The sequence below is a fragment of the Musa acuminata genome, chromosome BXJ2-4 (assembly GCF_036884655.1).
Source record: "Musa acuminata AAA Group cultivar baxijiao chromosome BXJ2-4, Cavendish_Baxijiao_AAA, whole genome shotgun sequence".
Classification (NCBI taxonomy): Eukaryota; Viridiplantae; Streptophyta; class Magnoliopsida; order Zingiberales; family Musaceae; genus Musa; species Musa acuminata.
Genome location: NC_088341.1, coordinates 39,170,855 through 39,197,007, shown reverse-complemented (window position 1 = coordinate 39,197,007; position 26,153 = coordinate 39,170,855). Strand labels below are relative to the sequence as shown.

At 38.4% G+C, this 26,153-nt stretch overlaps 2 protein-coding genes across 2 annotated transcripts; both read left to right on the top strand.

Moving 5' to 3' along the window:
* Positions 1 to 484: 484 nt before the first annotated feature.
* On the top strand, positions 485 to 8,000 carry LOC103983140 (phosphoenolpyruvate carboxykinase (ATP) 1). Its single transcript, XM_009400315.3, has 13 exons — positions 485 to 584; positions 794 to 1,102; positions 3,439 to 3,617; positions 4,216 to 4,369; positions 4,462 to 4,546; positions 5,622 to 5,722; positions 5,972 to 6,270; positions 6,424 to 6,597; positions 6,691 to 6,756; positions 6,837 to 7,015; positions 7,099 to 7,268; positions 7,364 to 7,532; positions 7,620 to 8,000. The coding sequence occupies exons 2-13, from the start codon at positions 804 to 806 to the stop codon at positions 7,761 to 7,763; spliced, it is 2,019 nt and encodes a 672-aa protein (XP_009398590.2). The 5' UTR covers positions 485 to 584; positions 794 to 803; the 3' UTR covers positions 7,764 to 8,000.
* Positions 8,001 to 11,315: 3,315 nt separating this feature from the next.
* Positions 11,316 to 24,931, top strand: LOC135610799 (beta-galactosidase 6-like). Its single transcript, XM_065105751.1, has 19 exons — positions 11,316 to 11,839; positions 11,946 to 12,041; positions 12,149 to 12,261; positions 12,369 to 12,435; positions 12,537 to 12,629; positions 12,731 to 12,874; positions 13,030 to 13,118; positions 13,337 to 13,442; positions 13,591 to 13,678; positions 13,881 to 13,999; positions 18,450 to 18,614; positions 21,046 to 21,263; positions 21,358 to 21,467; positions 21,597 to 21,706; positions 22,136 to 22,243; positions 22,748 to 22,855; positions 23,956 to 24,167; positions 24,259 to 24,583; positions 24,663 to 24,931. The coding sequence occupies exons 1-19, from the start codon at positions 11,633 to 11,635 to the stop codon at positions 24,768 to 24,770; spliced, it is 2,586 nt and encodes an 861-aa protein (XP_064961823.1). The 5' UTR covers positions 11,316 to 11,632; the 3' UTR covers positions 24,771 to 24,931.
* The last annotated feature ends 1,222 nt before the right edge of the window (positions 24,932 to 26,153 follow it).

The window sequence follows — 26,153 nt, the reverse complement described above, 5'->3', positions numbered from 1 at the left end:
AGCTCCTATAATGGAGTGATTTACAAGAAGACAACCAAAATATTGGGCTGTATTTGCGGGTGCAAATTGAAATTATAATTGCAAGCAATCGAATGACTTTGGTTGGATCCAATCTCTGCGTATAATAAGCATTTATTGTTCTGTACACTCGTATTTGCAGGCACATGTTGCCTGGCGGCAGCTAAAATAGAGCTAATATATGCTACACGCTGCGACGGTGGAGAAAGCGTAACGGGAACTACGCTGTGCCAGCGAATGTACACGGACCGGAAGGATGTGTCGTCCGTGGCACGGATACGGATGAGGGTGGGAGGTGGGTGAGTTGCGAACGGGTCAATGTTAGGACGCTTTGGGAGTTGACTTGAGCAGGGGGTTGGGGTGACTTAACCCTGGTTAACAAGGGGGTTGGGTTTGGAAGGAGGGGACACGCGCCTTTAAAAGGGCCCGAGATTGCTCTCCTTCACATCCCATCCTCCCTCGCTTCTTTTGTTGCTCGTCGTGAGACTTGTTCGTTTGTGTCCATCGTCTCTTTCTCTTCCTTTTCTACGACTACTTCTCTTCCGACGCTTCTGCTCTTCCTTTAGGTAATGTTTTGTTCTTAACGCTGGAGGATGATATGGGATGAGGAATGTAATTGATCGCAGAGAACATTTTGGCCTTTTTTTTTTTTTTTTTCTGTTTGCTGTTCGATGAGTTTATGAACTGCTCTTAGAACGGAAATAGACAGACATAACATTGGAAAGATCTGCGCCTGCTATTTGTTTCTGACATAGTAAGAACTGGAACTGAGCAGGGAGGAGGCGATGGCGGAGAACGGCGACTTCCGCTTCGGAAACAGCGTGAAGGCAGTGGTGATGCCGAACGGGCTGCCGAAGATCCATACCCACGGCGGCGGCGGCGGCGCGGAGAACGGCATCTGCCACGACGACAGCGCGCCGCCGGTGAAGGCGCAGACAATCGACGAGCTGCACTCCCTGCAGAAGAAGCGCTCGGCGCCCACCACCCCCATCAAAGACGGCCTGCAGCAGCAGCAACAGGACAACGCGGCCTTCGCCACCATCTCCGAGGAGGAGCGCCACAAGCTCCAGCTCCAATCCATCAGGTATCTTCCCTCGATCAATCCTTGCTTCTGAAGGCAGCATCGACAAATATTCTGATTAGATTGCTTGCAGAAAGTTAAAAGCAAAAAAAAGAACGGGAAAAGAATTGCTGTGAGATTTTTTGTTCCTAGTGAAGATTCATTTCTAGATTCTGGTGGGCCTGTCCTTGGATCTCATGTCCCAAGAGGAAAAACGATATGCATGAGATTAAAAAAGGGCAAAAATCAAATATATTTATAATCACCACTAGAAAGAGGGATGATGAAATCCAATCTCCCCGTCCGTGCCGAGAGGGATTGTTCGCCTACCTCCACCGGTTGGCACCGCCTGCTCTTCCCAGTGGACATGCCTCGTCACACGGTGCAGGCTTTATATATATCTATCTAATTTCATAACTATCTTTTTGGGATCTTATTTTTCATGAAAAGATAAAAATTGAAAGTTTAGAGCAAACAAATAAGGAAGACATCTCAAGCTTGCTGCATGAACTATGTTTCCGAAAAGGCTTCGGCAGTCTTTTGGTAGGCATCTGACTCTCTTTTTTATGTTTGTTCCTTAGCTTATTACAAAAAGGAAAGCAAAAGGCTGTGTTTATCACGTGGGTTGCACGGACAATTTTCCATAGAAAATGACGTTTTCTAGGAAAAATGGAAAATGACTTGGAAAAGCAACGTGTGCAAAGCTTATTTGCCTTACCACTGTTTGTTGATGTGACACCTCGGAATTAGATGTGTCTCGACTCATATCTATAACATGAGTTTAAATATTTTCGTGGACTATTAGTCTAGTATTATTAGACAGTTGATAGGCCTCAGGTATGCTCAATTTAATGCAATAAAAATAAAATTGGCTTTTAAAAATAATTTTAAATATTTTTAGTCACTTGATCACAAGCCTATTAAATTAATGGAGCAACTCTATTGTGACGATTGAGATGGGCATGATGAGAGGTCTGTGTAGGAAAGTGTCACGTAGGGGAAGTACATCATAGAGTGGCGGCCTCGATGGACCTTTTGAATTTTAGGTTGACATTCGGGATTAAACACGGTTGTGGGATCATAAGCCGGTCGGGAGTTAATCGTTAGTTTGTAGGACTACACAAGTCTGATTTCAATTAAATTAAATTTAAGTTATTTTTTAAAATCAGTGGCTTAGATCTACTAAATTAGTGAGCTAATTTCTTAGTTGGATCTTAAGTATCAAAACCAAATTAGCTAATTGTGACCCAAATTATTTGTTGGAATGGTTTAACTATTGAATTGCTAGTCGAATCAAAATTTTTTTTTTTTTTAAGAATTGGAAAATTTAGTTGGTCCAACCAAACTTGATTGTCTTATGGAATGTCCTGATAATGATTATTTTCTTACAGCCTGAGTATATTCTTTTCTCTTGAATTATTGACAATAGTGATTTAACTATTGAATTGCTAGCCAAATCAACTTTTTTTTTATGAATTGGAAAATTTAGTTAGTCCAACCAAACTTGATTGTCATGTGGAATGCCCCAATAATAATTATTTTCTTACAGCCTGAGTATATATTTTTGTCTTGGACTATTGACGATAGCGATTTAATTGAATTGCTAGTTGAATCAAATTTTATTATTTTTTTATGAATTGGAAATTTTAGTTGGTCCAACCAAACTTGGTTGTCTTATGGAATGCCCCAATAATGATTATTTTCTTACAGCCTGAGTATATTCTTTTCTCTTGGATTATTGACAATAGAAAGACGTTAACCTTGAATTAAGCAGCAGCAACGACAATCAGAACCTATAATATCCAAACTATAATGGAATTTTTTTTCCATTATTAAGTTTTGGAATAGACAATATTTCTAGTTAAAACCATGAAATCAGATTATTTATTATTATTTTAAATATAATATATTAAATTTGTTATCATCAGAGGGTAATTTTTATATTTAAAACCTTGGAATCGAATCCTTTGTTGTTATTTTTAAATATATTATATAATATATTTTAAAATATCTTATATTAAATATGTGATTCGGTCAAGATTCATCCTTTGGTGTAACTTGTGATTTAGTGATCTGAGGCTTAATCAGATTGGTTGTTAGCTTGATTTTGCATTCAAATGCCAAAATCATTTATTTGAACTGAAAGATAAATTATATGCTATAGGATTCTACCATTCATTGATTCCCTCTTATGGACAGATCTTGTTGTATCATTACTGGTGCATAATTTCTCGATCAATCCAAATTAAATGCATTTGCATTTGTACTTGCATGCTTAAGTATTCTTAATTTATTATTGATGTATCATCGTAGGAACTTGTATCAAGTATGCTAAATTAATTAATTGGTGATGTGGGCAGTGCATCATTGGCATCGCTGACACGGGAGACAGGACCAAAGGTGGTGAAGGGTGATCCAGCCAGGAAGCTGGATACGCCCAAGGTCACTGCCGAGCACCACCACTACATCACCCCAACCATCAGCATCAGCGACAGTGCACTCAAGTTCACCCATGTCCTCTACAATCTTTCCCCAGCTGGTATTGTGCTCATACTCATAATAATTAGTGATAAACTGATTTAATTATGATATGTCTTTTAATTACCGAGGTCATATCGTTCCCTCCTTTGAACATGGTAGATCTCTTTTGTGAAGTTCTCCATATACTTGGTTGCCCTTGTGCCCTTTTTTTGTAGTATTATAGTTTGGTCTAAGAAAAATGGATTGGTAGATTTATATATAGAGAGAGGACTTGACCTTTTACTTGATTTTGATCTCTACAAGCAACAAGTTTCCAAAGTCAAAAGTCTAAATTGTTCCCAGTTGCCTCCTCCATGTTGATTGTACCAAGGGAGACTAAAAGGAGTGTTGCAATGAACATTGATCATGATGAATTAGTTGACTTGTTTGTTTAACTATATATGGTTCCTGAGATTTGATCTTGTCATTGCCCATAATTTTGGTTTTACTTATCTCCATGATATTGAACACCTTAAGGGGTAGTAGGAAACATTGAATTCCACTCCAGAGACCCTGTGGCCATCAGAGGATGATCATCTGGTGCCAGCCTTGTTTATTGCAATTTGCTTGCTGCTGCTCTTCCAATGGTTCTATCAGTAACTGTTATATTCATGCAGAACTGTATGAGCAAGCTATAAAATATGAGAAGGGTTCGTTCATAACATCGACAGGGGCACTGGCTACCTTGTCTGGTGCAAAGACAGGTCGCTCCCCGAGGGACAAACGGGTCGTCAAGGATGAAACTATAGCTGAGGAGCTTTGGTGGGGGAAGTAAGTCTCCTCACTTGCACATTGGGTGCCATAATTTTCATACATGTAATAATTCTCTTTTGTAATATCTTCTCGATTTATTATGATCTCAGGGGCTCACCGAATATTGAGATGGATGAGCATACTTTCCTGGTGAACAGAGAGAGGGCTGTTGATTACCTCAACTCTCTGGACAAGGTACCTCTTATCTTATGACAATGCAATACAACTATTTGTCATTTTTAGATTGCTCATTTGTTGGATTAAAACAAAGAAAAGAACACAACAAATTATTATTGTACACCACAAGGAAGTTTACTCTGTTGTTAATGAGCACTTTGGTTTTGATCTAATTGAAAATCCTTTTGACAAAAAATCAAGTGATTTTAAGTAAAGTATGATGATGCCTATTTTTTTTTTCTACCAATGTTCCTTTGCCTCACCGCTTCCTTCCGTTTCCTCAATCAATTTCTTCCATTTAAGCATTTGTGTGCCTATAAAATTCTTATTTTGAGAACTCGATAATCTAATCCATTTCACATTTTATCAAGGTTCGCAATACCGTACCGTACCGGTATTTCGACCTGGGCTCGGTACCGGTACGGTACGGTATACCGAGCGGTACACCCAGGTGTACTGAGCGGTATACTCAGGTGTGCCGAGTACTGCAGCACTGCTACAGTGCTACAGTGCACTCGGACCGGTAACAGACGGTCCGTGTACCGGCAACCTGTCGGACTGGTACATACCGCCCGTACCGGGCGGTACAGTTCGGTACTGCAGACCATGCCTTTTATATAATTGTAATTTTTTGGAAGAGTTTGCTTATCAGTTCTTTTCAACAAAGGTTAGGTAATTTTCTTTCTAAGGAGGTTTGCTTTATTACAAAGCTTATGTTTGTAATTAATCACAAACTATGCATGTCTGCAGTAAATTAAAAATCATGAATCTCCCTTGGTATAGTATCTTCTCTCGAACTGCTAGATTAGCTTAGATACATAGGGTTTTGCTTGGTATTATGATACAGGTGAAGATTTTTAGAATATAAACACAAATATTTATGGTTTTCTTCAGAAGCATTGATCCTTCCTTGGTAACTCCTAAAATTTCCTCCTCTCAAGTGAGACAGTAACCCTATGAAGTAAACTTCCTCCCAGCTATTTTGCCCATATAATGTGTCCAGACGGTGCAAGGGTCAATTTATATCTCATCGCAAAAGCACATATCTATTCTTTGATTTGCAGTGATTTATCTTTGTATTTTCTAAATGCAGGTTTTTGTGAATGATCAATTTCTGAACTGGGATCCTGAACATCGGATTAAAGTTAGAATCGTCTCTGCAAGGGCCTACCATTCCCTATTCATGCACAACATGTAAGTAAAAGATACTAACAATAACATTAGGATGCAGTTCTTTTCTGCAGTGCTCTAATTCTCGTGGGCCTGCTACGGTCACCCAGATAAGTCATCCTCTTAAAGTTGCCTATTGATATATTATTATTAATAGCAATAGTACAAGTGGACGACACAGCTCCTGTTGCTTCTCTAGGTCATAGGAGAACATGAAAAGTCGGTAAATAAGTAGTATAGCTCTTGTACATGCGATAACTGGATGGATGGCAGGTGCATCCGTCCCACGCCTGAAGAACTGGAGAATTTTGGTACTCCGGACTTCACAATTTACAATGCTGGACAGTTTCCATGTAATCGTTACACACACTACATGACATCCTCGACCAGCATTGACCTTAACCTTGCTAGGAGGGAAATGGTAATCCTCGGCACGCAGTATGCCGGGGAGATGAAGAAGGGTTTATTCAGTGTGATGCACTATCTCATGCCTAAAAGACAAATCCTTTCCCTGCATTCTGGCTGCAATATGGGCAAAGATGGTGATGTTGCCCTCTTCTTTGGACTATCAGGTAAGGTTGGGCTCGTTGAATGTGGTGCCATCACCTGCCCATTGCATCCACATCCTGCCTTTAGGCACCTACCCTCCCGTACAATGGAATATTACTACCTCCTGAATTCTTATTACCATGGCTCATAATGACTAACCCCTTACTGTCTTTTAGGCACTGGGAAGACCACTCTATCTACGGATCATAATAGGCTGCTTATCGGCGATGACGAGCACTGCTGGAGCGAAAATGGTATCTCAAACATTGAAGGTGGTTGTTATGCAAAATGTATCGACCTCTCAAAGGAGAAGGAACCTGACATCTGGAATGCCATTAAATTTGGAACCGGTAAACATTCGGATACCTTGGACCTTACCTTTTAATTCAGACGGCATGTAAATTCTTGTGATCATTGTGCTAATGGTTGGGACCTGCTTGCAGTGCTGGAAAATGTGGTATTCGATGAGCACACTCAGGAGGTAGACTACACTGATAAGTCTGTCACAGGTACAATTCTTGAAGCAGGTTTCTTGCATAATTTGGTACAAGTTTCATACAAATTGGAATGCTGTTTGGTGGTGCTGCAGAGAACACCCGAGCTTCCTATCCAATTGAGTACATACCTAATGCGAAGATACCATGCGTTGGTCCACAGCCGAAAAATGTCATCCTCTTGGCATGTGATGCTTTTGGCGTGCTTCCACCTGTTAGCAAGCTCAGCCTGCCTCAGACCATGTACCATTTCATCAGTGGCTACACTGCTCTGGTGCATATTTTGTCATTGTTTCTTGTTTCTCATTTGATAATGTGCACACTACTAATTATAATTCCGGTGGTGTACAATGTTAGGTGGCTGGTACAGAGGACGGCATCAAGGAACCTCAGGCGACATTCTCAGCTTGCTTTGGGGCAGCCTTCATTATGCTTCACCCTACTAAGTATGCAGCTATGCTGGCCGAGAAAATGCAGAAACATGGTGCCACAGGGTGGCTTGTGAACACTGGTTGGTCAGGTGGAAGGTAAAAGATCACATGGCACATGAATTTGAGTTCTAAAAAATTATGAAGAATAAAAAGCTTGTTCTTGTTGATGTGTACACTTGTTCTTTGTTCAGATATGGTGTTGGCAACCGCATCAAGCTGGGATACACAAGGAAAATCATTGATGCCATACACTCTGGCAGCCTCCTCAAGGCAAACTACAAAAGGACTCAAGTGTTTGGTTTGGAGATACCCACTGAGATCGAAGGTGTTCCTTCGGGGATTTTAGACCCAATTAACACGGTGAGTCATGGCTCATGAAACTAAAATAATGATCTGTTGACCATCCGATGTTTGCGCCTGACTTGCATGATTTTTTTCCTTTTGCAGTGGGGAGACAAGGAAGGCTATAAGGAGACTTTGCTAAAGCTGGGTAGCCTATTCAAGAAGAACTTTGAGGTGTTTGCCAACTACAAGATCGGTCAAGATGGAAAACTGACTGAGGAAATTCTTGCTGCAGGGCCAAACTTCTGAGCTTTTTGAAGAGAATGAGAGTGCATCGTAGTTGATCTGTAATATCTCTTTGATCAGTTATGCCAATATAGAACGATATATAGGTTTTCTCGGTTACTTTACCATCCTGCATTTCATCGATCTGAAGGTAGTTCAAGTATATCAGAAGCTATTGAAACTTCTACATTTTCTTGTTACAGTCTAATGAAGCTTGTATTTTGTCTACATCATAAATGCTACTACTTCAGAATTATCTAATTCTGCTCTTCAAGATAACCAGGATTCCTGATTAAAGCTGGCTCACTGTGGATCAGTTATCATAAGTCTCATGGCATGTCAAGTTTCATCATCTTATTATGTTTAGTGGTGGACTCAGATACTAACATTTTCTCTTGTGCCAGTACTATGCTTGCATATTATGATATCAAGGCATGGCTTGTGATTTCAGAGCTGATGGGGTCCTAATCTTTATTGTTACATTTCATCTTTTTTCTTTTAATTCATCATTAACTTAGGTATAAGCTTGCATTATCTGCAGGATTTTTGCTTGTTTTAAAAGTGCATTAATTCATGGTCAAATCAGTATTGACTTTGGAGAAGATACTTAACAATTAGTGTGTTACTTGCTATTGCTGCTTTTCTTCCATGGAGTTCATTTGCTATTTAACTTTGAGTGTTCCACAAAATCCATCAGAAACCAAGCCACCCATTGAAGAGCAGACATGAACTTGGGATTTTTTTGGATTAACCTATACCTGAAAGGGAAGTTCTCATGCATATCATATTGTGATGAAGCAACAAGACAAATAAACCATCAGAAAGCATATTGTGATGAATAATTTGAACATTAAACAATTATGGTAGGGTCCTAGGATCTAATATCAACAAAAACAATTCTATTATAAACATCTGACCTTAGATGGTTAGGTTTGTGAGAGCCTCACAGGACCATAAAGTCTTAAGGAGGGAGCTATGCCACCTCTATAAATTGACTCTCTTCCTGATATTGGTGGAATAATTGGGGCGATCTTCCTCGAATGCCAAGGAGGTTTGGGCCTGTTTTATTAAGAACACCAAGAAATTGGTCTCAGATTCTACTTGTAATAAATTTTTAACATGATTAATGGAGGATATCTTACTCTGATTCAAGTAGTTTGGATAGATCACTTTTAATATCAACTTTTTTGAACTATGATATTCTAATTTTTTACATAAACCTAATCCATGTTTAACTGGTCATACTAGCAATTATATTTATTAGTACACTTTGACTCTGTTCTATTTTTTATTAGTTATTCTCCATAGACATTAAGCAAACAAAATCAGTGAGTGACATTCTCATCTCTTGATGTAAAGATATACATGATCCTAGAAAATCTTTTTTATTTCTTAAATTAAATTTGAATTTTTTTTAAATATAAGTCTTCTTTGTTTGTTCTACCTATGTTATAAACAGTGATGAGATAGTAGATGTGAAAATAATCCATTTTATGAAAGTAATTATATAACCATAAGTATATAAGCTGATAAAGATCTTTGATTGTTGATGGTAAAATCATTCACAGCTTCCCTAACAAATTACATATGCTTAATAATAATAATAATAAGGAAAACATTGTAGCTTGTTCATGTATAAAATTTCCCAAACTAGGTCAAGTTAGGGCATTTGCTGATATGAAATGCTCACATTGCACTTGAACCAGAAACTAATAACAAGTCATAAAAACTACTCTTGACTACTTTGTTGAGTGGGGGGATGGGTTGGGCAGCCACTGAAGAGTCTTATCTGCATATAATTTGGTGACCAACCAAAGAATTTTAATTAATATCTTGATGTCCATGTTAGGAACAGTGTCAAACCCCTTTAGGTGTTGAGTGGTGGATTTGGTTGGTGATGCTGCACTGCTTGAGAATGAATGCCCTGTGTTGGAGTTATTAGCTTCAGGAGTAGCCACTCCAACAATCCCCATCCAACTCATAAAAGTTGTCATGGGGACTCCATGCCACAAAGAAGTGGTTGAACTGAATGCTTATGAGTCCTTAATCTGTTGGAGCCAAAAGCATAGCTTAAATATAAACATATTACTAATCATTAAGGACCTAATGATATGGTGTGATGTGATATATTTTTGTGGGCTAAGCTTCCAAGTAATTAATATACAATCCTTTTTCACTTTTTTTTTATTTTAATTTTCTTTGGTGCTTGAATCAGTGCGAATGGATCATTTGGTAATATTCTTTTCCTTTTTCCTTGTAAATCTAAATGTCAAAAGATCGAGAACAAACTACCGAAAGGTGGCCTGCAATTTCCGACATGGAAAGAGGAGGGAGAATCTTGTTTGGTTCCTAACCTCAACAATAAGGACGACTTTTCTACGTGTGGTTATCTAAAGAACTTGGATGAGATATAGACACGGCAAAGTTGTTGACGTAAACACCGCTTGTCCTGTTTCTTAGCGTTTCGCAACTATCGGTGTATTTGGCTTCGAATGGAACGTCTGAGAATTAGTCCATTCTATCCACAAGATCACTTCATCCAACCAGTAATGGAGTGTCCATGTTTTTGTTGTACACGTTGAAAAAGATACGGGAAGGGACGATCGAGTCTCAAAGGGGCATTGACTGTTTGTTTGGCCACAGAGAACACTGTTCATGGAGAGAAAAATTAGACCAAGAATGGACGAACTACAAATTGTTATCCATCTATTTTTAGGGTACTTATTTATTGCACCCGAACAACTCCCACACGAGAGGGAGATGGCATCTTGGTCAAACATGTGGGGAGACGAAGAGATCGCTTCTCGTGACCTTTTTCTTGCACCAAATCTTCTTGTGGCCTTCGATTCCGGATGGAAAGGATACGGGCGGCAACCGTTGCACCAAGAACTATTAGCAACGCATTTGTCTTTCTTTTTATCTTTGCAGTGGACGCGTCTCGACGCACAGCACGGCGTGGGGAGCCCATCTCTTTCGTCTTGGAATCTCTCGCTGTCGTTTCATCAAACGGTGAACGGGCAGGCGGAGGGGGGGGAAGACGAGGAGAAGGCCGACAACAACGCCCCGGAGCTGGTTACGGGCACTTGCCGCCACCAAAGAGGTTGGATTGGGTTGAGGGTATTGACGTCCGTGCAGCGTGGAGATATCATGGCTTCGATTGGTCGGTGATTTCAATTTACCGTAAAATGAATTCGATACCTTGGTCATGCACGAGGGTAAATATGTAACTTCACAGTGACCCCACCCTTAGTCATCACCGACGCTGCCACCCGACCAGTGACTGCGACCGTGGATACGCGTGGGTGGGTTTCACTACACGGCGGGCCCACCTCGACGTGCTCCAGCCGACGCACCACTCCAGGACTGCTACAAAGCGTAGTCTAGCGGAGAAGAACAAATCTACCCCCATCCTTGAAAGGGTTCCGATCTGAACTTGTCGTAGCAAAAATGAGAATTGAAGTGCACGCAATAATGATCGAGTAACACAATTGAAGTTAAAAATTAGAGTGCAGAGAGCAAACAGGTCATGGAGACAGTCGGAACAGCCAGCCATTATAACTATAAGTGAAGTAGCAGAGAGAGAGAAGGAGAGATGGTCCACTGGGTGAGAAGGAGAGGTGGCGTAGACGAGCTGTAGCATTCACATTGGTAGTAGCGGAGAGAGAAACATCAGCATTGAAGCAGATGATGGGAAGGAAAGAGCTGACATCCGCACCTTATTATTGCGTTGCTTCCCTTCTCATGTGACCCAATTTTGGACGTATCAGCGAGTTGCGAACAAGCAATCTGTCTCCATTCATCTCATTGCAGGAGGCTCATCATTCATTCTTGTCTTCCCCTCGCAACTCGGTTTGCTCGCTTCCTTTCACGCCATTACCGTGGGGAGGAGGAGGATGGTAGCCGGAACAGCCGCTGCTGCGACGGATGCAGCTTACCCGAAGCTCTCTCCGTTTCTTGTGATCTTCTTATGCTTTCTCTGTGGCTGCTCTCACCTCTGTGCCGCGGCCACGGTGACGTACGACCACAGGGCGCTGGTGATAGATGGCACCCGAAGGGTCCTCATCTCCGGCTCCATCCACTATCCCCGCAGCACTCCCGAGGTCCCCCTCCTCTCTTTCTCTCTCTCTCTCTCTGACGCTTACCTTCTCCTCCATTTATGCTTTGATTGATGCCAAGAACTTGCAACCTTCTGTGGCTGTACTTCAGATGTGGCCGGACCTCATCGAGAAGTCCAAGAACGGTGGTCTTGACGTCGTTGAGACCTACGTCTTCTGGAACCTCCACGAGCCCGTCCAGGGCCAGGTCATTGCTACTGAGAGCCCTTGATCCTTCTCGTGTTGGATTACTACAGAACGTTCATCGTGTTTGCCCTCTCTAAAGATTGTTATTTTGGCATATATCTTCGACAGTATGATTTTGAAGGAAGGAAGGATTTGGTGAGGTTCGTGAAGACAGTGGCAGAGGCCGGCCTCTATGTTCACCTCCGGATCGGCCCTTACGTCTGCGCCGAATGGAACTATGGGTAACTGTGAATGCATTCCACAATCAAGCAGTCCTGCATTCCACATTGTTCAGTATTGTGTAACCATGTTTTGAGATTTCGTTTAATTATCTAACTATTTGATGCAGGGGATTTCCTCTCTGGTTGCATTTCATACCTGGGATCAAGTTTAGGACTGACAACGAACCCTTCAAGGTTAAATTGTCTTTTAATTTCAATAACGATGATGCGTATTTGAGCAATGAGTATTGCAGTAGTTGTTCATTCGAATTGTTTCTCTGATGTCTCTGCTCCAGAGAGAGATGCAACGGTTTACGACAAAGATTGTGGAAATGATGAAGCAGGAAAAACTTTATGCATCCCAAGGTGGACCCATCATCTTGTCTCAGGTGTTTAGCCTCATTATTGACAATTGCCCGTAAGATAGGTTTGATTTCTGCAACAAGATTCATCGATCATTATATCTTATTCACTTTGTATTTCATGGCAGATCGAAAATGAGTATGGGAACATCGATTCTTCTTATGGTGCTGCAGCAAAGACTTACATCAATTGGTCAGCATCAATGGCAACCTCTCTAGACACAGGTGTACCATGGGTGATGTGCCAACAAGCTGATGCACCTGACCCCATTGTGAGTTTCATATTTCAACCTCTCTATGGAATCATTCACCGATGATTAATAATATGTATGAATTTCGTAGTCAATTTGTTCATCATGTCCCATCACTGTTATGTCTTTGTGTTGGTAGATTTATGATTTATCTACATGCTCTCTCTGTTTTCCAGATCAACACTTGCAATGGCTTTTACTGTGATCAGTTTACTCCAAACTCTAACAAGAAACCAAAAATGTGGACAGAAAATTGGACTGGATGGTAAGACAATATTCTCCATTTTACTCTGTATTGTAGACCTATTGTAGACCTAAATTTATCTATCGAGCAACTTTATCATACAATGTATTGTTGCTGCAAAATTCTGATGTTCAAGGCAAGGCTCTTTAAGACAAAGATCTTTTATGTATTGCTGCTTCTCCGAACACGTTTGATGTGATACCTTTATTTCTCGTCTCACTGGATGAGTTAAATATCAGGTTTCTTTCCTTTGGTGGTGGAGTGCCATACAGACCAGTTGAAGACCTTGCATTTGCTGTAGCCCGATTCTTCCAACGTGGTGGCACCTTCCAGAACTACTACATGGTAGAACCTGTGACTGGAACTGCTTTAGTTTCTACTTTATACATCCAAGTACACCTACAAGATCAGATTTTTATTTTATCTTAGACACAATTTTTAATCATCTATAAGTTAATTTAATAGAATAACAAAGGGATGTTTTCCTTTCTAGTATCACGGTGGGACCAACTTTGGCCGCACTACAGGTGGACCATTTATTGCTACCAGCTATGATTATGATGCTCCAATCGATGAGTATGGTAAGTCTACAATCTAGACAATCAGATCCCTGGCTAAAACTTTGTAAAGCTAAGTTGTCACAACTATAGTTAGATTGATTAACCAAATATATTATCTGCATTCTGAAATTTGTCTTTGTTATCTAACTTATCTAGTTAGTGAAATTTTGCATCTTCCCCTTACTGCACAACTTGTTTATATGGTTTTCTGTGAACCCCTCAGGAATTCTTAGGCAACCTAAGTGGGGCCACCTAAGAGACTTGCATAAAGTCATAAAGCTTTGTGAAGGAGCATTGGTAGCAACTGATCCAACCTACACTTCTCTTGGTCAGAATCTGGAGGTAATTGTGATTGTTCTCCACTAATATGATGCATATGGTTCAATATTGAGGACCATCTATTGTATTATTTATTCCAATATTATGAAGAACTGAAGGTGATGTTGCTGAAATTTAAAACATTGTGAAACCTAATTGTAACATCTATGTTGATGGATAATTCTCCCTCTCCATTCTACAATTTTCTATTTTGAGCGATAGAATAGAGAAAGGAATCTTGATAATTGGTTAGCGGTGGTTTAAATAGGTGCCCGGGTGCTCACCTAGGCGCTCAGGTGAGGCAAGGTGAGGTGAGGCCTGAACGGCTCGCACTGTGATTAGGTGACTTGTTTCAGTGAAGCGCCTCCTAGGTGCTCGCCTGAACCTAGGCATTGGGCACCTCGGGCGAGCGCCTGGTTGAAGCAAAGCAATCAAACTAGATGATCAAGTCTGGTTCAGTTGAACAGTAGCTTAGTTGGTTCGATTAAACGAACTAAGTTAAATATTGTTACTAAAGCTACACATGAACCCCACCACCCCCCCACCAACCCCCGCCCCCCGACCCTGACCCATAAACCCTACTTCATGCGTAGCTACTGCCTCCATCATTGACACTTCCTTTGCCACTGCCTCTACTGCCAACGAACAGGTTCGAAGGTCTAGCTTTCGTGTGTAGTTCCTTTCGCTGTCGTTGCTTCTATGTGTAGCTCATTCTACCATCGAGGGAGAGGACTACAACTTCTTTTGCCATCGATGGACACATTTGAAACTTCCTCCTTCCACAACATCGTTGCTTGCAACTTTCGTCGCTACCGCTGTCGCCATTTGAAGTTTCTTCGTGGCTACTATTGCTGTCTGCAACTTCCTCTACTGTTGCTACTGTTGCCCGAAGCTTTATCTGTCGCTGCTGTTGTCATTCGTAATTTCCTTCGTCGCTGCTGCTGTCGTCAATCGAAAGTTTCTTTGCCACCGTCACCCTCTCCTTTCCCACTTTCCATTGTCATCAACTCTTTTCTCCCCTCTAACTACTGTTAATAGTGGATTAAATATTATTAAAATTAGGTTGTTAACTACTATTATCATATAATAGTCCCTATTTAGATTTAGCATTGCTATTCTCTATTTATTTAAAACCTATTGTTGAAGAGGAAGAGAGAGATGAAGATGGGCAAGAGGAAACCTATATAATAGTCATCTCCTGCTATTGTTAAAAAGAAGAAAATATATTTTGATGAAGATGGATGAGAGGAAGGGAAAGATGGTGATATCTTTGAAAATGACGATGTTGATTATAATGATGATTGAATTTGATGTAAAGCTTTATTGTTTTGTGTTTTTTGGCATTTTTGTTATTAAAAGATGAATAATGTGACTTGGTACCTTAGATCTCTTCAATTTAATATCATATTTTTATTTATATAATCATATTTATCAATTGTATTATATATTTTTTATATTTTAATATCTCATAGCACCTCACTTCGCTTGAACAATCGCCTAGCACCTCAAGCATTTTGACACCTTGGCATCCTTTGGTGCCTAGCCTTTTTTAAGTCATAGTTGGTTAGGATTTAGGGGAGAACAATATGATGTTTTTTGACGTGAAGTAAACAATAAATGTGATAACATTTAAGCAAAAGTAGTTAGATCAACAACTATTGTACAGATATACATTATTTTTAAACAATATTATCATCTTGTTGATTTTAAACAATAAAGCCTTCTTGGATGAGAAAACATCAGTTTGCAACAACTATATGATTGTGGATGGAGTAAGATATTGGCCACAGATTCATGAAGTGAGAGCGTTGTTGTGTCGATGAACTACAAGAATAGGAATTAGATTCTGCTTGATGATAGATTGAGAGAATATAAGTGATCAAATGATGAATTGGGTAAGCACTTATCCTAAAAGCTTAAACTGACAGGAAAGAGCCCAACGTCCCTTCATGTGCAAGCTGGATGAATGATTAATAGGCTTGACATGTGTATTCAAATGCAAGATAACGTTGCAAGCTCAAGATTAACATGCTTTACACAAAATGATATGTGGAAGAAATAGACACTGGGTCAAGTATTAAAGGGAACAGAATAAAATGATTACAATAGCCAGACCTGACATGCGGAGCTTACACATATACATTCTATGCTTTTTAATAAGCATATATACAAGTAGTAACTCCAACAGAAAACAAAATTAGGTCTGCAACCATGTGAATTAATGTCATTAATGTTTAATTTTTATTATGAGAGGAAGGATTTTATTTCATGAAAGAGCTAAAGAAAAATGAGTTTCTTTGTTTTAAAAAATAGCTCAACCTTGGTCAAGGGTTGATAGAGGGAATTACGATTTCTAATATAGATGGACTCCACACATCTGAAATAATGGGGTACTAGAAGTGGACTGAACTTTTACCTTAGTGAAAAACAACCTGATTATCAGTTGGCTAGATAATGGCTGACAAGCAAACACTTGGGTAGGAAGGACACTTTGATGCATTGTACATGTCGAATTTATTTATGAATGTAGAAGTGGTAGTTGGGTTAATTGGCCTAGCAGTCAAAGTCTTTTGTTCAAGGAAATGTTAGTGTGGAACTAAACCAGCCATTAATTTAAGGACTGTTAGAGTTGTGTAATAGTTCTTAAATTTTAGTTTATCTTATTTACCTCATCTTTTTTTCTAATAAGTAAATGAATAAATAGTGAGGCATTATAATGTTTGGCCAATTATTAGCCATATAATATCGTATTAGGATTCTTTCAAAATGCAAATCTGACCTACAAATTGGCCAATATGGACATTATTGTGTATTTTTATACTTTCTAGGGCAAGTCATTCATCACTCACCATGAAGAAGGGATCAATTTATTATTTATTGGTAAGTGATAACTATAGACATAGTAAAGATACAAAATGATACTCTGAAATATGTAATACAACATGTATTAGCATCGAAGCTGCACTATTTAGTAGCTAACAATGGTGAACATTGGCATCATGGTTGGGTCACTCATTCACAATTTGGTGATAGGAAGTCATGAAAATAATAGAAATTCTGCAATCCTTTGACCCTCCTTAAAATTTGTAACACCCCGATTTAATCAATGAAGTTAATGAGTTAGGTATCCCATCAGATCGGATTATTATAATTGGTATCAGGGCTGGCATACTATTGAGGCATAGCGAGAGGTTCGAGTAGGAAAGGGCTATGCATAGATGAGGTCAAAAGGCACACCATGATGTAGAGCCACCATTGGGCTGAATCATGTGCACCATATCAGGGTCTGATTGTAGGTTATGTTGGGTTTGACGAGGACGTCAAACTCTTAAGTGAGGAAATTATAACATACCGATTTAATCCCACATCAGAAATAGGCAAATATTTAAATTATCTTATAAGAGAATGAGGTTTCTAACACCTTGATTTAGTCTCATATTGGAAGTAGGTAAAGATTTAAATTGACATTTGAGAATTTAATAAATAAATTTTTGTTAGTCTGTGCTTAAACATTTTGGGTTGTGACAAAAATATCCTCATTAGGAGACAAAAAATTGGTAAGATTCATATGAGATGAATGTTGAACAATTTAGAGTAACTACTAGATGTAAATCTCTAAGAGACATGAAGGGGTAGACTTCAGATGGATAAATTAGAAAAATTTCACAAATGATCTAACAATGCTTTAAAGGTTCTCAACAATGATATGAAGATTAGAGATAAGGATATTTGGAGCTCACACCTAAGGTACTCAAATTTGAAGCTAAAGATAACCTTTTATTTATCAGATCTGTGAGGGCAGAAGAACTAAAATTCGTGAGTGTGGAAAGGGGAAAAATAGTGTTTCAAAGATGACATTAACTAAAAAAAACTTGATGAACTTTCATAAAGATTTTAGTCCAATTAGTCAAAGAGAACTCATGATGCTTAGAACTCAGAGGAATTGATTTTTTTTGTGGATAAGATATGCTTAATGACAAGTTTTCAGAACATCACAGGTTGACTGAAAGTCATCAAAACTTTTTTGTTAGACCTTTTACAAGTATGAACCTTCTATCACTTTACTGCAAATATGCAGTATGCAAGACTATTAGCAGGTCAACGCCTTAACAGAACTCTAATAAAACAACTTCTAATAGATTTCCGAGTCTTACTCTTAGTTACATAGTGCGTGTCATAGTTGCTTTAATTGCATTGGCTGTGTGTATATGCATTTGCAGCTTAAAGGCTACCAAGTTTTTGCTTTTTGTATATTGAAATAGATTATGATTGAAGGCCTTTGGGGCACCTTTTGGGCATGTGATGTGCATATTCTCTGTGCTTGCTTTGATAACAAGTGACTGATATTATATACAAAAATGTGGCTCTGCTGATATGTCTTTTTCTTTTTCCTATTGTGTTTTTGCCTTTGGAACATTGCTATTGCTTTATCTATTTCTTTTCAGTCATGTTGCTAAAATGCTTCATGCTTTAGGCCCATGTTTATAAGACAGCGTCAGGGAGCTGTGCAGCATTTCTTGCCAATGTAGGCACCCAGTCTGATGCTACTGTTACTTTTAATGGTAAAACATATAATTTACCTGCATGGTCGGTGAGCATCCTTCCTGACTGCCAAAATGTTGTATTCAATACTGCACAGGTATGTTTATTTACCTTATCCTGCATCTTTCAATCTTTTTAGCAAACTGGAGCAATATCATTATGCATCATTAGATCCATTATATCATTGGTTTGCTCCATTGATATTACTGAAAGCCGGTTGAGATGTCTTGTGAAAACTTGTTCTTTGTTTTCATACAGGGACATGTGTTTACAACAAAATTCAACAAAGTGTAATTTGACACAAATGATTTTTTTTTTTTAGTTTAACTGGAAAACTCCTGAAAAGTGCATTGGCAAACTTAGTCATGGAAACAATTTCTTTGCTTGCACTGAACTTTGGGGGAATTTTGTTTCTCTCCCACCCTCGGTTGCATCTGTACTCTTGCAAATCTTTGTGACATTGTAGTTAGTCAAGGTTGCTCAGGAAGGAAAGAATTTAGAATTGAATCAAGGAATAGACTTTTAAGGCAAGGGTAACAGATTTGTATTTCATAGATTTGCTACTGTCACATATGTAGGTCCAACATACCCTGTTGTAATGTTAAGCCCAATAAGTTCTCAAGCTATGATAAATAGCATCTTTTTCTACTGTCATATATGTAGGTCGTCTAACATAGCCTGATGTAATGTTTAAGCCCAATAAATTCTCAAGCTATCATACGTAGCCTAGCAGTAATGAAGAATTTATACGATTTTAAACTAGTTGAATCGCTGCATGAAGTTAAAATGTAAAACAAAGTCACTAGGAGATATACATTTTCTCTGAATGTTACTTTAAGTTAATCTTTTTAGAAGTCAAATATAGTAAAGTGACAAAAACAAACAAATTTAGTTCTATCTGGAGTTAGCAATGGCCAATGACATGAGACTCTCATGTCAATTCTCATGTCTCTTCCCAAATATGTGCTTATCATGAGGTAAGCCATCCCAGCATGCACTTGTGTTATAGTATTTGTTTCTGACCAAAAGAGGGGCTTAGGAAAGTCCATTTTCTATTATATAGAGACAATGCAGGCCGTCTCTTCTTGATGATATTCTAAAGAGAAATATAGGAGAAGGAAATTTTAGCCAAGATGAGGATCAGAATGTTGTGCAGTTTGAAAATAATTTATCCAAAAAATTAGTGACACAAAGATGATGCCTTTGACATACGAGGCTCAAAAAAAAAAAACATATATATTTATGAACAATTAGAAATGGTGCTGGTTGAGTATAAAGTCAGGGGCAAGTATTGAAATCCAATAAATGCCTTGGTTATACAATGTGAGTCAATTGGTGAGAAGAGATGAAGAATAACATTTGTTACTTTCTATTTGTAATATGTTATTATATATGCTATTAGTATTATGTAATATGTAGATTATTTGTATGTACTGCAGTTTGATAGCTGAGCAAAAACCATAGCTACTGAATTTTCTGTCAAATTAGGTTGCTTATGTCTGATCCCCAATTGGATTAATTTATTCAGATCAAGGGTACTAGACTTCTAAAGTTAAAACCACTGAAATAGCACAAGCTCCTGGCTCAATGTCTCAATATACAACTAGGTTTTCTCTGTGAGTGCTGCTGCTCCACTTGATCATATTGCTTGTAATTATCCAGACATTGAGAGAGAACCAAACAAAGGAAGGTTGACTGTGCAGTCAGATGGAAGTGAGAAGTTTTATTACTCTCCCAAATGGACTATTCCAAGTTATAGACCTGACCTAAGTTCGACATTCAAGTCCAGTATTTGAGTCCACAAAGGTTTGATTTGCATAAACCTCTGTGTAATTTGACCCTCTCCGACAATCAAAATATGGTAGAGATGTCTAAGCTAAGGTATATTTTCAAATTATATGGTATAAGTAGATATCACAATAACTTGATTAAGTCATTTGGTATGAGGTTATTTATTTTAAAAGTTTATTGAGTAATTCAAATAACAAAAGTAATTAAAAGTTAAATCTACTTGAGTGACACTAACCTGTAGTCCATACTCCATAGAACGTGGCCCTTGATTCTTGGCGTCGTGGTTAGATGTAGCCTGGTTCAGTTTTTCTAAGTCTTATTTATTTCTTTCCACATTGCAATTCCCTAATGGGCTTAGGAAGTTAGTTGACTTTTAATATGACAAGGTTGTCGCCCTTTTTCAATGTGGGAAACTAAGTAGCAAAAACAGAAATAAATTATGGTATGGAATTTCAAATTTTACTAATCTCCAGTTGTTGATTTTAAGCATTACTATAAGATTTTATGAGTTGACTGCTCCCCCAATTGAATTTAGATTACAATACAAAGAATACATGTCATAGACAAACACTCAGTTGCAGCATTTTCTTTTATGTGTGTGATAATTCATATTTTTGTCAGTTATAGTTGAGCTATGGGGATTGATCATAAATTTCTCACATTGTTGTTTGCTTGTAAGGACCATGTCTAAAGTAGCTCTTTTGACCCTGGATATATAAATGCTGTGTCAATGACAGATAAATTCCCAATCCACTCTTTTGGAGACAAAATATGTAAAAACATACAGTCAGGCCTCAGATCAACCCATAAATTCCTCTGAAATATCTGAGTCATCATGGACTTTTATCAAAGAACCTGTGGGTATCACAAAGAGCAGTGCTTTCACAAAAGTAGGATTGCTTGAACAGATAAATACTACTGCTGATGCCAGTGACTACCTTTGGTATTCAACAAGGTGTTGTATATATATCTGTATATTTGTGTTCAAGTCTACATTTTTGTTGATGCCAGTGCTAATTGTCCAATTTCTTTTATTCATGATTTTGCAGCATTGATATTAATGGGAATGAACCATTTCTTTTCAATGGAACTCAGACTACTTTGCACGTAGAATCTCTTGGTCATGTCCTCCATGCTTTTGTCAATGGACAATTATCAGGTCATATTCTATATTAATGCATAACATCAGGTCATACTCTATAGTAATGCATAACTTCAATGTTCCCTTGTAACTTGCAAGCCACTTTGCCATTTCTTATTGAACTTGTATGATGAATTTTTTTCACAGGCAGTGGGATGGGCAATAGTGACAATGCAAAAGTCACATTGGACAAGTCTATCATGCTTGCACCAGGAAAGAACAAAATCGATCTTTTAAGTGCCACAGTTGGCCTTCAGGTTGTTCCAGTCTACAGACCAACCGTTTGGTTCATTTATTTTTCTTGTTTCCTAGGATTGGTAAGATAGGTCCATTGGACCATTCCTATAACTTGTATATTGCATAGTAAGAGATCCGGTACAAATAACAAAGTTCCAAAATTTGGCTGTCTCCCAAACTTGACTTGTAAAGCCCACAGGTGAGATAATGTCAACCTTGACTTTAAGAGGTTTGTGTGAAAGCCACCTCATACCAGGAGGTTTTTTCGATGAAATTTTAAGATAGAGGCCATTATACTTTTAGTAATATGACGTGTGCACTTTCTTTTAGCAAACGTGCTACCAAAGCCATTATTCATAATATGTTTCCTAACCAGACTTGCCCATAATATGATTTGTTGATCTTTAAGTTTTTGTGATTGTCTTCTTAATTTATTTTCTCTCTTCCAGAACTATGGTGCATTCTTCGATCTATGGGGTGCTGGAATCACTGGTCCTGTGATGCTGAAGGGCCAAAAAAGCACGACAGATCTATCTTCAAATGACTGGACATATCAGGTTTTTCTTGTATTTTGCAATGATTACATACTGCATAACTGAGATAGCTATGCAAATGAAATCAGACTTATAGATCAAATCCTCAGACACTAATGGGAATTGAAAATATTGTCATATCTGAAATGCAATTAGGACACAATCATGTTCTTTAGGGTTCTATTAAAAGAAAAAAGTGGGATATATCATATAAGTCAGCCGAAATTGCGATAGCTGGTCAATTTTTCTAATCATGTTGGTCCTAACTTCTAGTATGGGTGGCTCATTTCAAGGCAGAAATAAGTATCACTAAGCTTATATGAAAACAATGTAGCAAATGATCTAATTCTGTTTTGTCACATTAGTTGGTGTTTGACTTGCATTTTACTATCCTGAGGTCAATAAAGTGAAAAATAATCACAAACTTCTTTTAATAATAAACTATGGATGATAAATAATATCTTTTTGAAGCTTAGTATTAGGAAATAGACAGATTTGGACTCCTCATCTTATGTCATGTTGGTGCAGATTGGCCTTAAAGGTGAAGAGTTGGGCATATATGAAGAGTCAGGGGATTCATCAATATGGATTTCACAATCTGCTTTGCCAAAGAATCAGCCTTTGGTATGGTACAAGGTGAGTTTTATTATTTTTCATTTGAAAGTATTTGTTAAGTTGCAGACTGAAACATCTCATCTGTGCATAAACTGTTATACTAGATTCACAAAACTCATATTATTGATTTTTACTTTAATATCTAGTTAATAATCTTTCAGGTCATGTTAGGATTGAAAACAGAACAAGTTTCTGATAAATTATCGAAGAATTCCTTCTGCACATCCAGCTCAAGCAATCCAACACTACAAAAATTGATCCATACTTGTCGGATTATAGATTCTAAAAATTTCTTGCCTGAAAACTCTGCATATTACCAGTTTGAGGTCCAAAAATATATAGATATTAACGTTATGCCAATGCATATTTGGATCATCACATGTACCCCGGATTTGCATTCCAGTTTTTTCAAAATGATTCATGATAAATTTTCACACCAGTTTGTTGTGGAATCTGGATCGATGAAATAGAGTGTTTCTTTAAATTTATAATGAATCCTAGAGTGCTTCTTTAAATTCCACAATGAAATAGTTGTGTAATGTAGATAAATTAATGCACCAGATAGATAAATGTTATTCATTGGCTTGAATTTAAAATCATGCTAACAACCTTATTACTGTAGCATAGCCTGCATTGGGCTTTTTATATTGAGTTTTTGTTTTTTTATTTGGCACAGATTCTTTTGGACCTTGTTGGCAACAGATCAATCATTTCTTTTTTAGATCTGTTTATCCTTTAAAACTTCAGCAAATGGTTATTGTAAAAAGAAATAAGTCCTGTGAGTTGTTGGGAGAGGGTGTGCCATTGTATTTTCTCACTGATAGTGAAACTTACTCTTGTCTTGCCCGTAAATTTAGCCAAAACAGCAAACATTTAATTCTGTCATCTTCCTTATCTTTTCCTCTCTTTTTTCATGTGGTTGTGCATGAGTGATACCCCACTCGCACAACAATTAGACTTTTGTATTTGCAGGGGTGTCGATAGATTCATATTACATGCTCTCAGCCTTGTAGCTCTACAACAATCTCTGCACCCTATTCTTTTATTCTTTTAGTATACATAATTGTTAACCATATGTAGCATTCACGAGTTGAATTCTCCATCACAAATTTTCCACACAGGGCTACTTTGATGCACCTGAGGGCAACGATCCGGTTGCAATAGACTTTACTGGAATGGGGAAGGGTGAGGCATGGGTGAATGGACAGAGCATCGGACGCTATTGGCCAGCTTATGTTTCTCCGCAGACTGGCTGTACCACTTCATGCAACTACAGAGGAGCATTTAGTTCAAATAAGTGCCTAAAGAACTGTGGCAAACCGTCTCAGAGACTGTATGAAGCTATGAATCATATTTTACTAATCTCAATTTCTTTTTTTGTGTGTATTTGTATCATCTGAAATCATGTTTACTCATTTAAACAGGTATCATGTTCCTCGGTCACTGATCCAATCTGGCAAAAATAGACTGGTTCTTTTTGAGGAAATGAGTGGAGATCCGACTCAGATATCTTTTGCTACGAGGCAGACCGTAAGCTTATGTGGACATGTATCGGAGTCCCATCCAGCGCTCTTAGATGCTCAGGGCACCGCACCGAGTAATGTGCCAATGCTCCGTCTAGAGTGCCCATATCCAAATCAGAAGATTTCTTCAATAAAGTTTGCAAGCTTTGGAACTCCACATGGCACCTGTGGAAGCTACAACCATGGCAAATGCAGCAGCGACGATGCTCTTGCTGTCATGCAGCAGGTACATCACGCAACTGCTCATCACTCTCTTTTCGAATAAACTATTTAATTCCCTGCTGATGGTTGTGGCAATACTTCAGGCATGCATTGGTGTCCAGAGCTGCGACGTCGAGGTCTCAATCAAGTTGTTTGGCGATCCATGTAGAAATGTTATCAAGAGCCTTGCAGTTGAAGCTGCATGTTCTTAATGGAAGATGATGATACATGAGCGTCAAAGATCCAAATGGTGGGACTAAAGCAGTTCCACAGGGTGGTCGGAGGAAAGAGAGTGACGATGAATAAAATGTACAAAACATTATCAAACAGAATGATCCAAAAAATGAAAGATAAGGTGTATATTTTGCACTGAGGTTGTTTGTCACAGGTTCTGCTTTTGTTCGAAGTGGACTGGAATCTGTCTTAAATACTGGCTGGCCACTACAAGGAGCAACCAATGCACTATATAGTTAGGGCTAATAAATGGTCCCTCTACCAAATGGTCAATTTAGGTCCTTTGTAGGACTTTTATTCAAGTGAGTCTGATTTTTACCATTAAGTTTTTGTCGTCATTTGTTTCTTACTGCCATTTGGTCCGACGTAGTTAATCCTCCTACCTGTAATAATCAAATATGCAGATTTAGCATGATTTATTTGGTCAAGATTCAAATTGACCACAGAGTTCTCTTTGAAGGGAAAACAAACTGTATTAGTTTAAACAAGGTTCATACAACCTAAAGGAGGTGAAACAACTCTCCAGAAACAGAGGAATTCTAACGACCAAATTAACAGAGGAATTTTTATCGATCAAAATCAGAAATTCTATCGACCAACTTCCACTACTTTTGCATACTTTTGCATAAAAGAAGATATCCGGACATAGGGAGCGTAAGTTCTATGAAATGGTGACGGGGTTAGGTTAGAGAGAATATTGATGATGCTTTCTGTTTATTGCCTTTATCCTATTGACTTAATTTTGTCATGAAGGCATAAGTTTGTCTTTGCAACTTACGTGATAGTCACAAGAGGTGATTGGAGTGGGGGAAGGTCTAATCGAAACAATCCCGAGGTGTTGCTTGTATGCTCAAGGTGATCTGGGCTTCCTCGGGGTTTTGTGGATGAGCCGAGGTATGTCTTGACTTTGTCGGGGATCCTGTATAAGTGATTAGCATCGGAGGGAGTTCCTGACCCGACATCTTGGATGAAGTTAGTACAACTCTCATTCCACCCTGTCATTGTGTCATGCCTCAAGCAATGGAGGATTATGCCCTTTTAGATGGCACCCAACTCGTGGCGTTACTTGGTGGCCTTCATTGACTAGTGCAAGGGCGCAAGGATCGTACCCACTTGCACTCTCTTTACCTCTTGTAATCAAATCAAAATTTTTTAGCTCATACTCTTGTAATTAAATTCACATAAAAATTTATTTGTAGAACTAAAATTAACCTAAATCTAAAAATTTTGATTTGATTACTTATACTAACTTTATAAGATGTAAAATAAATAGAAAAAGTATCTTTAGAATTTGTCAATTTGTATATCAAACAAAACTCTGTCGTATTATTATCTACAGAGTTTCGGAAGGATGATTGCAT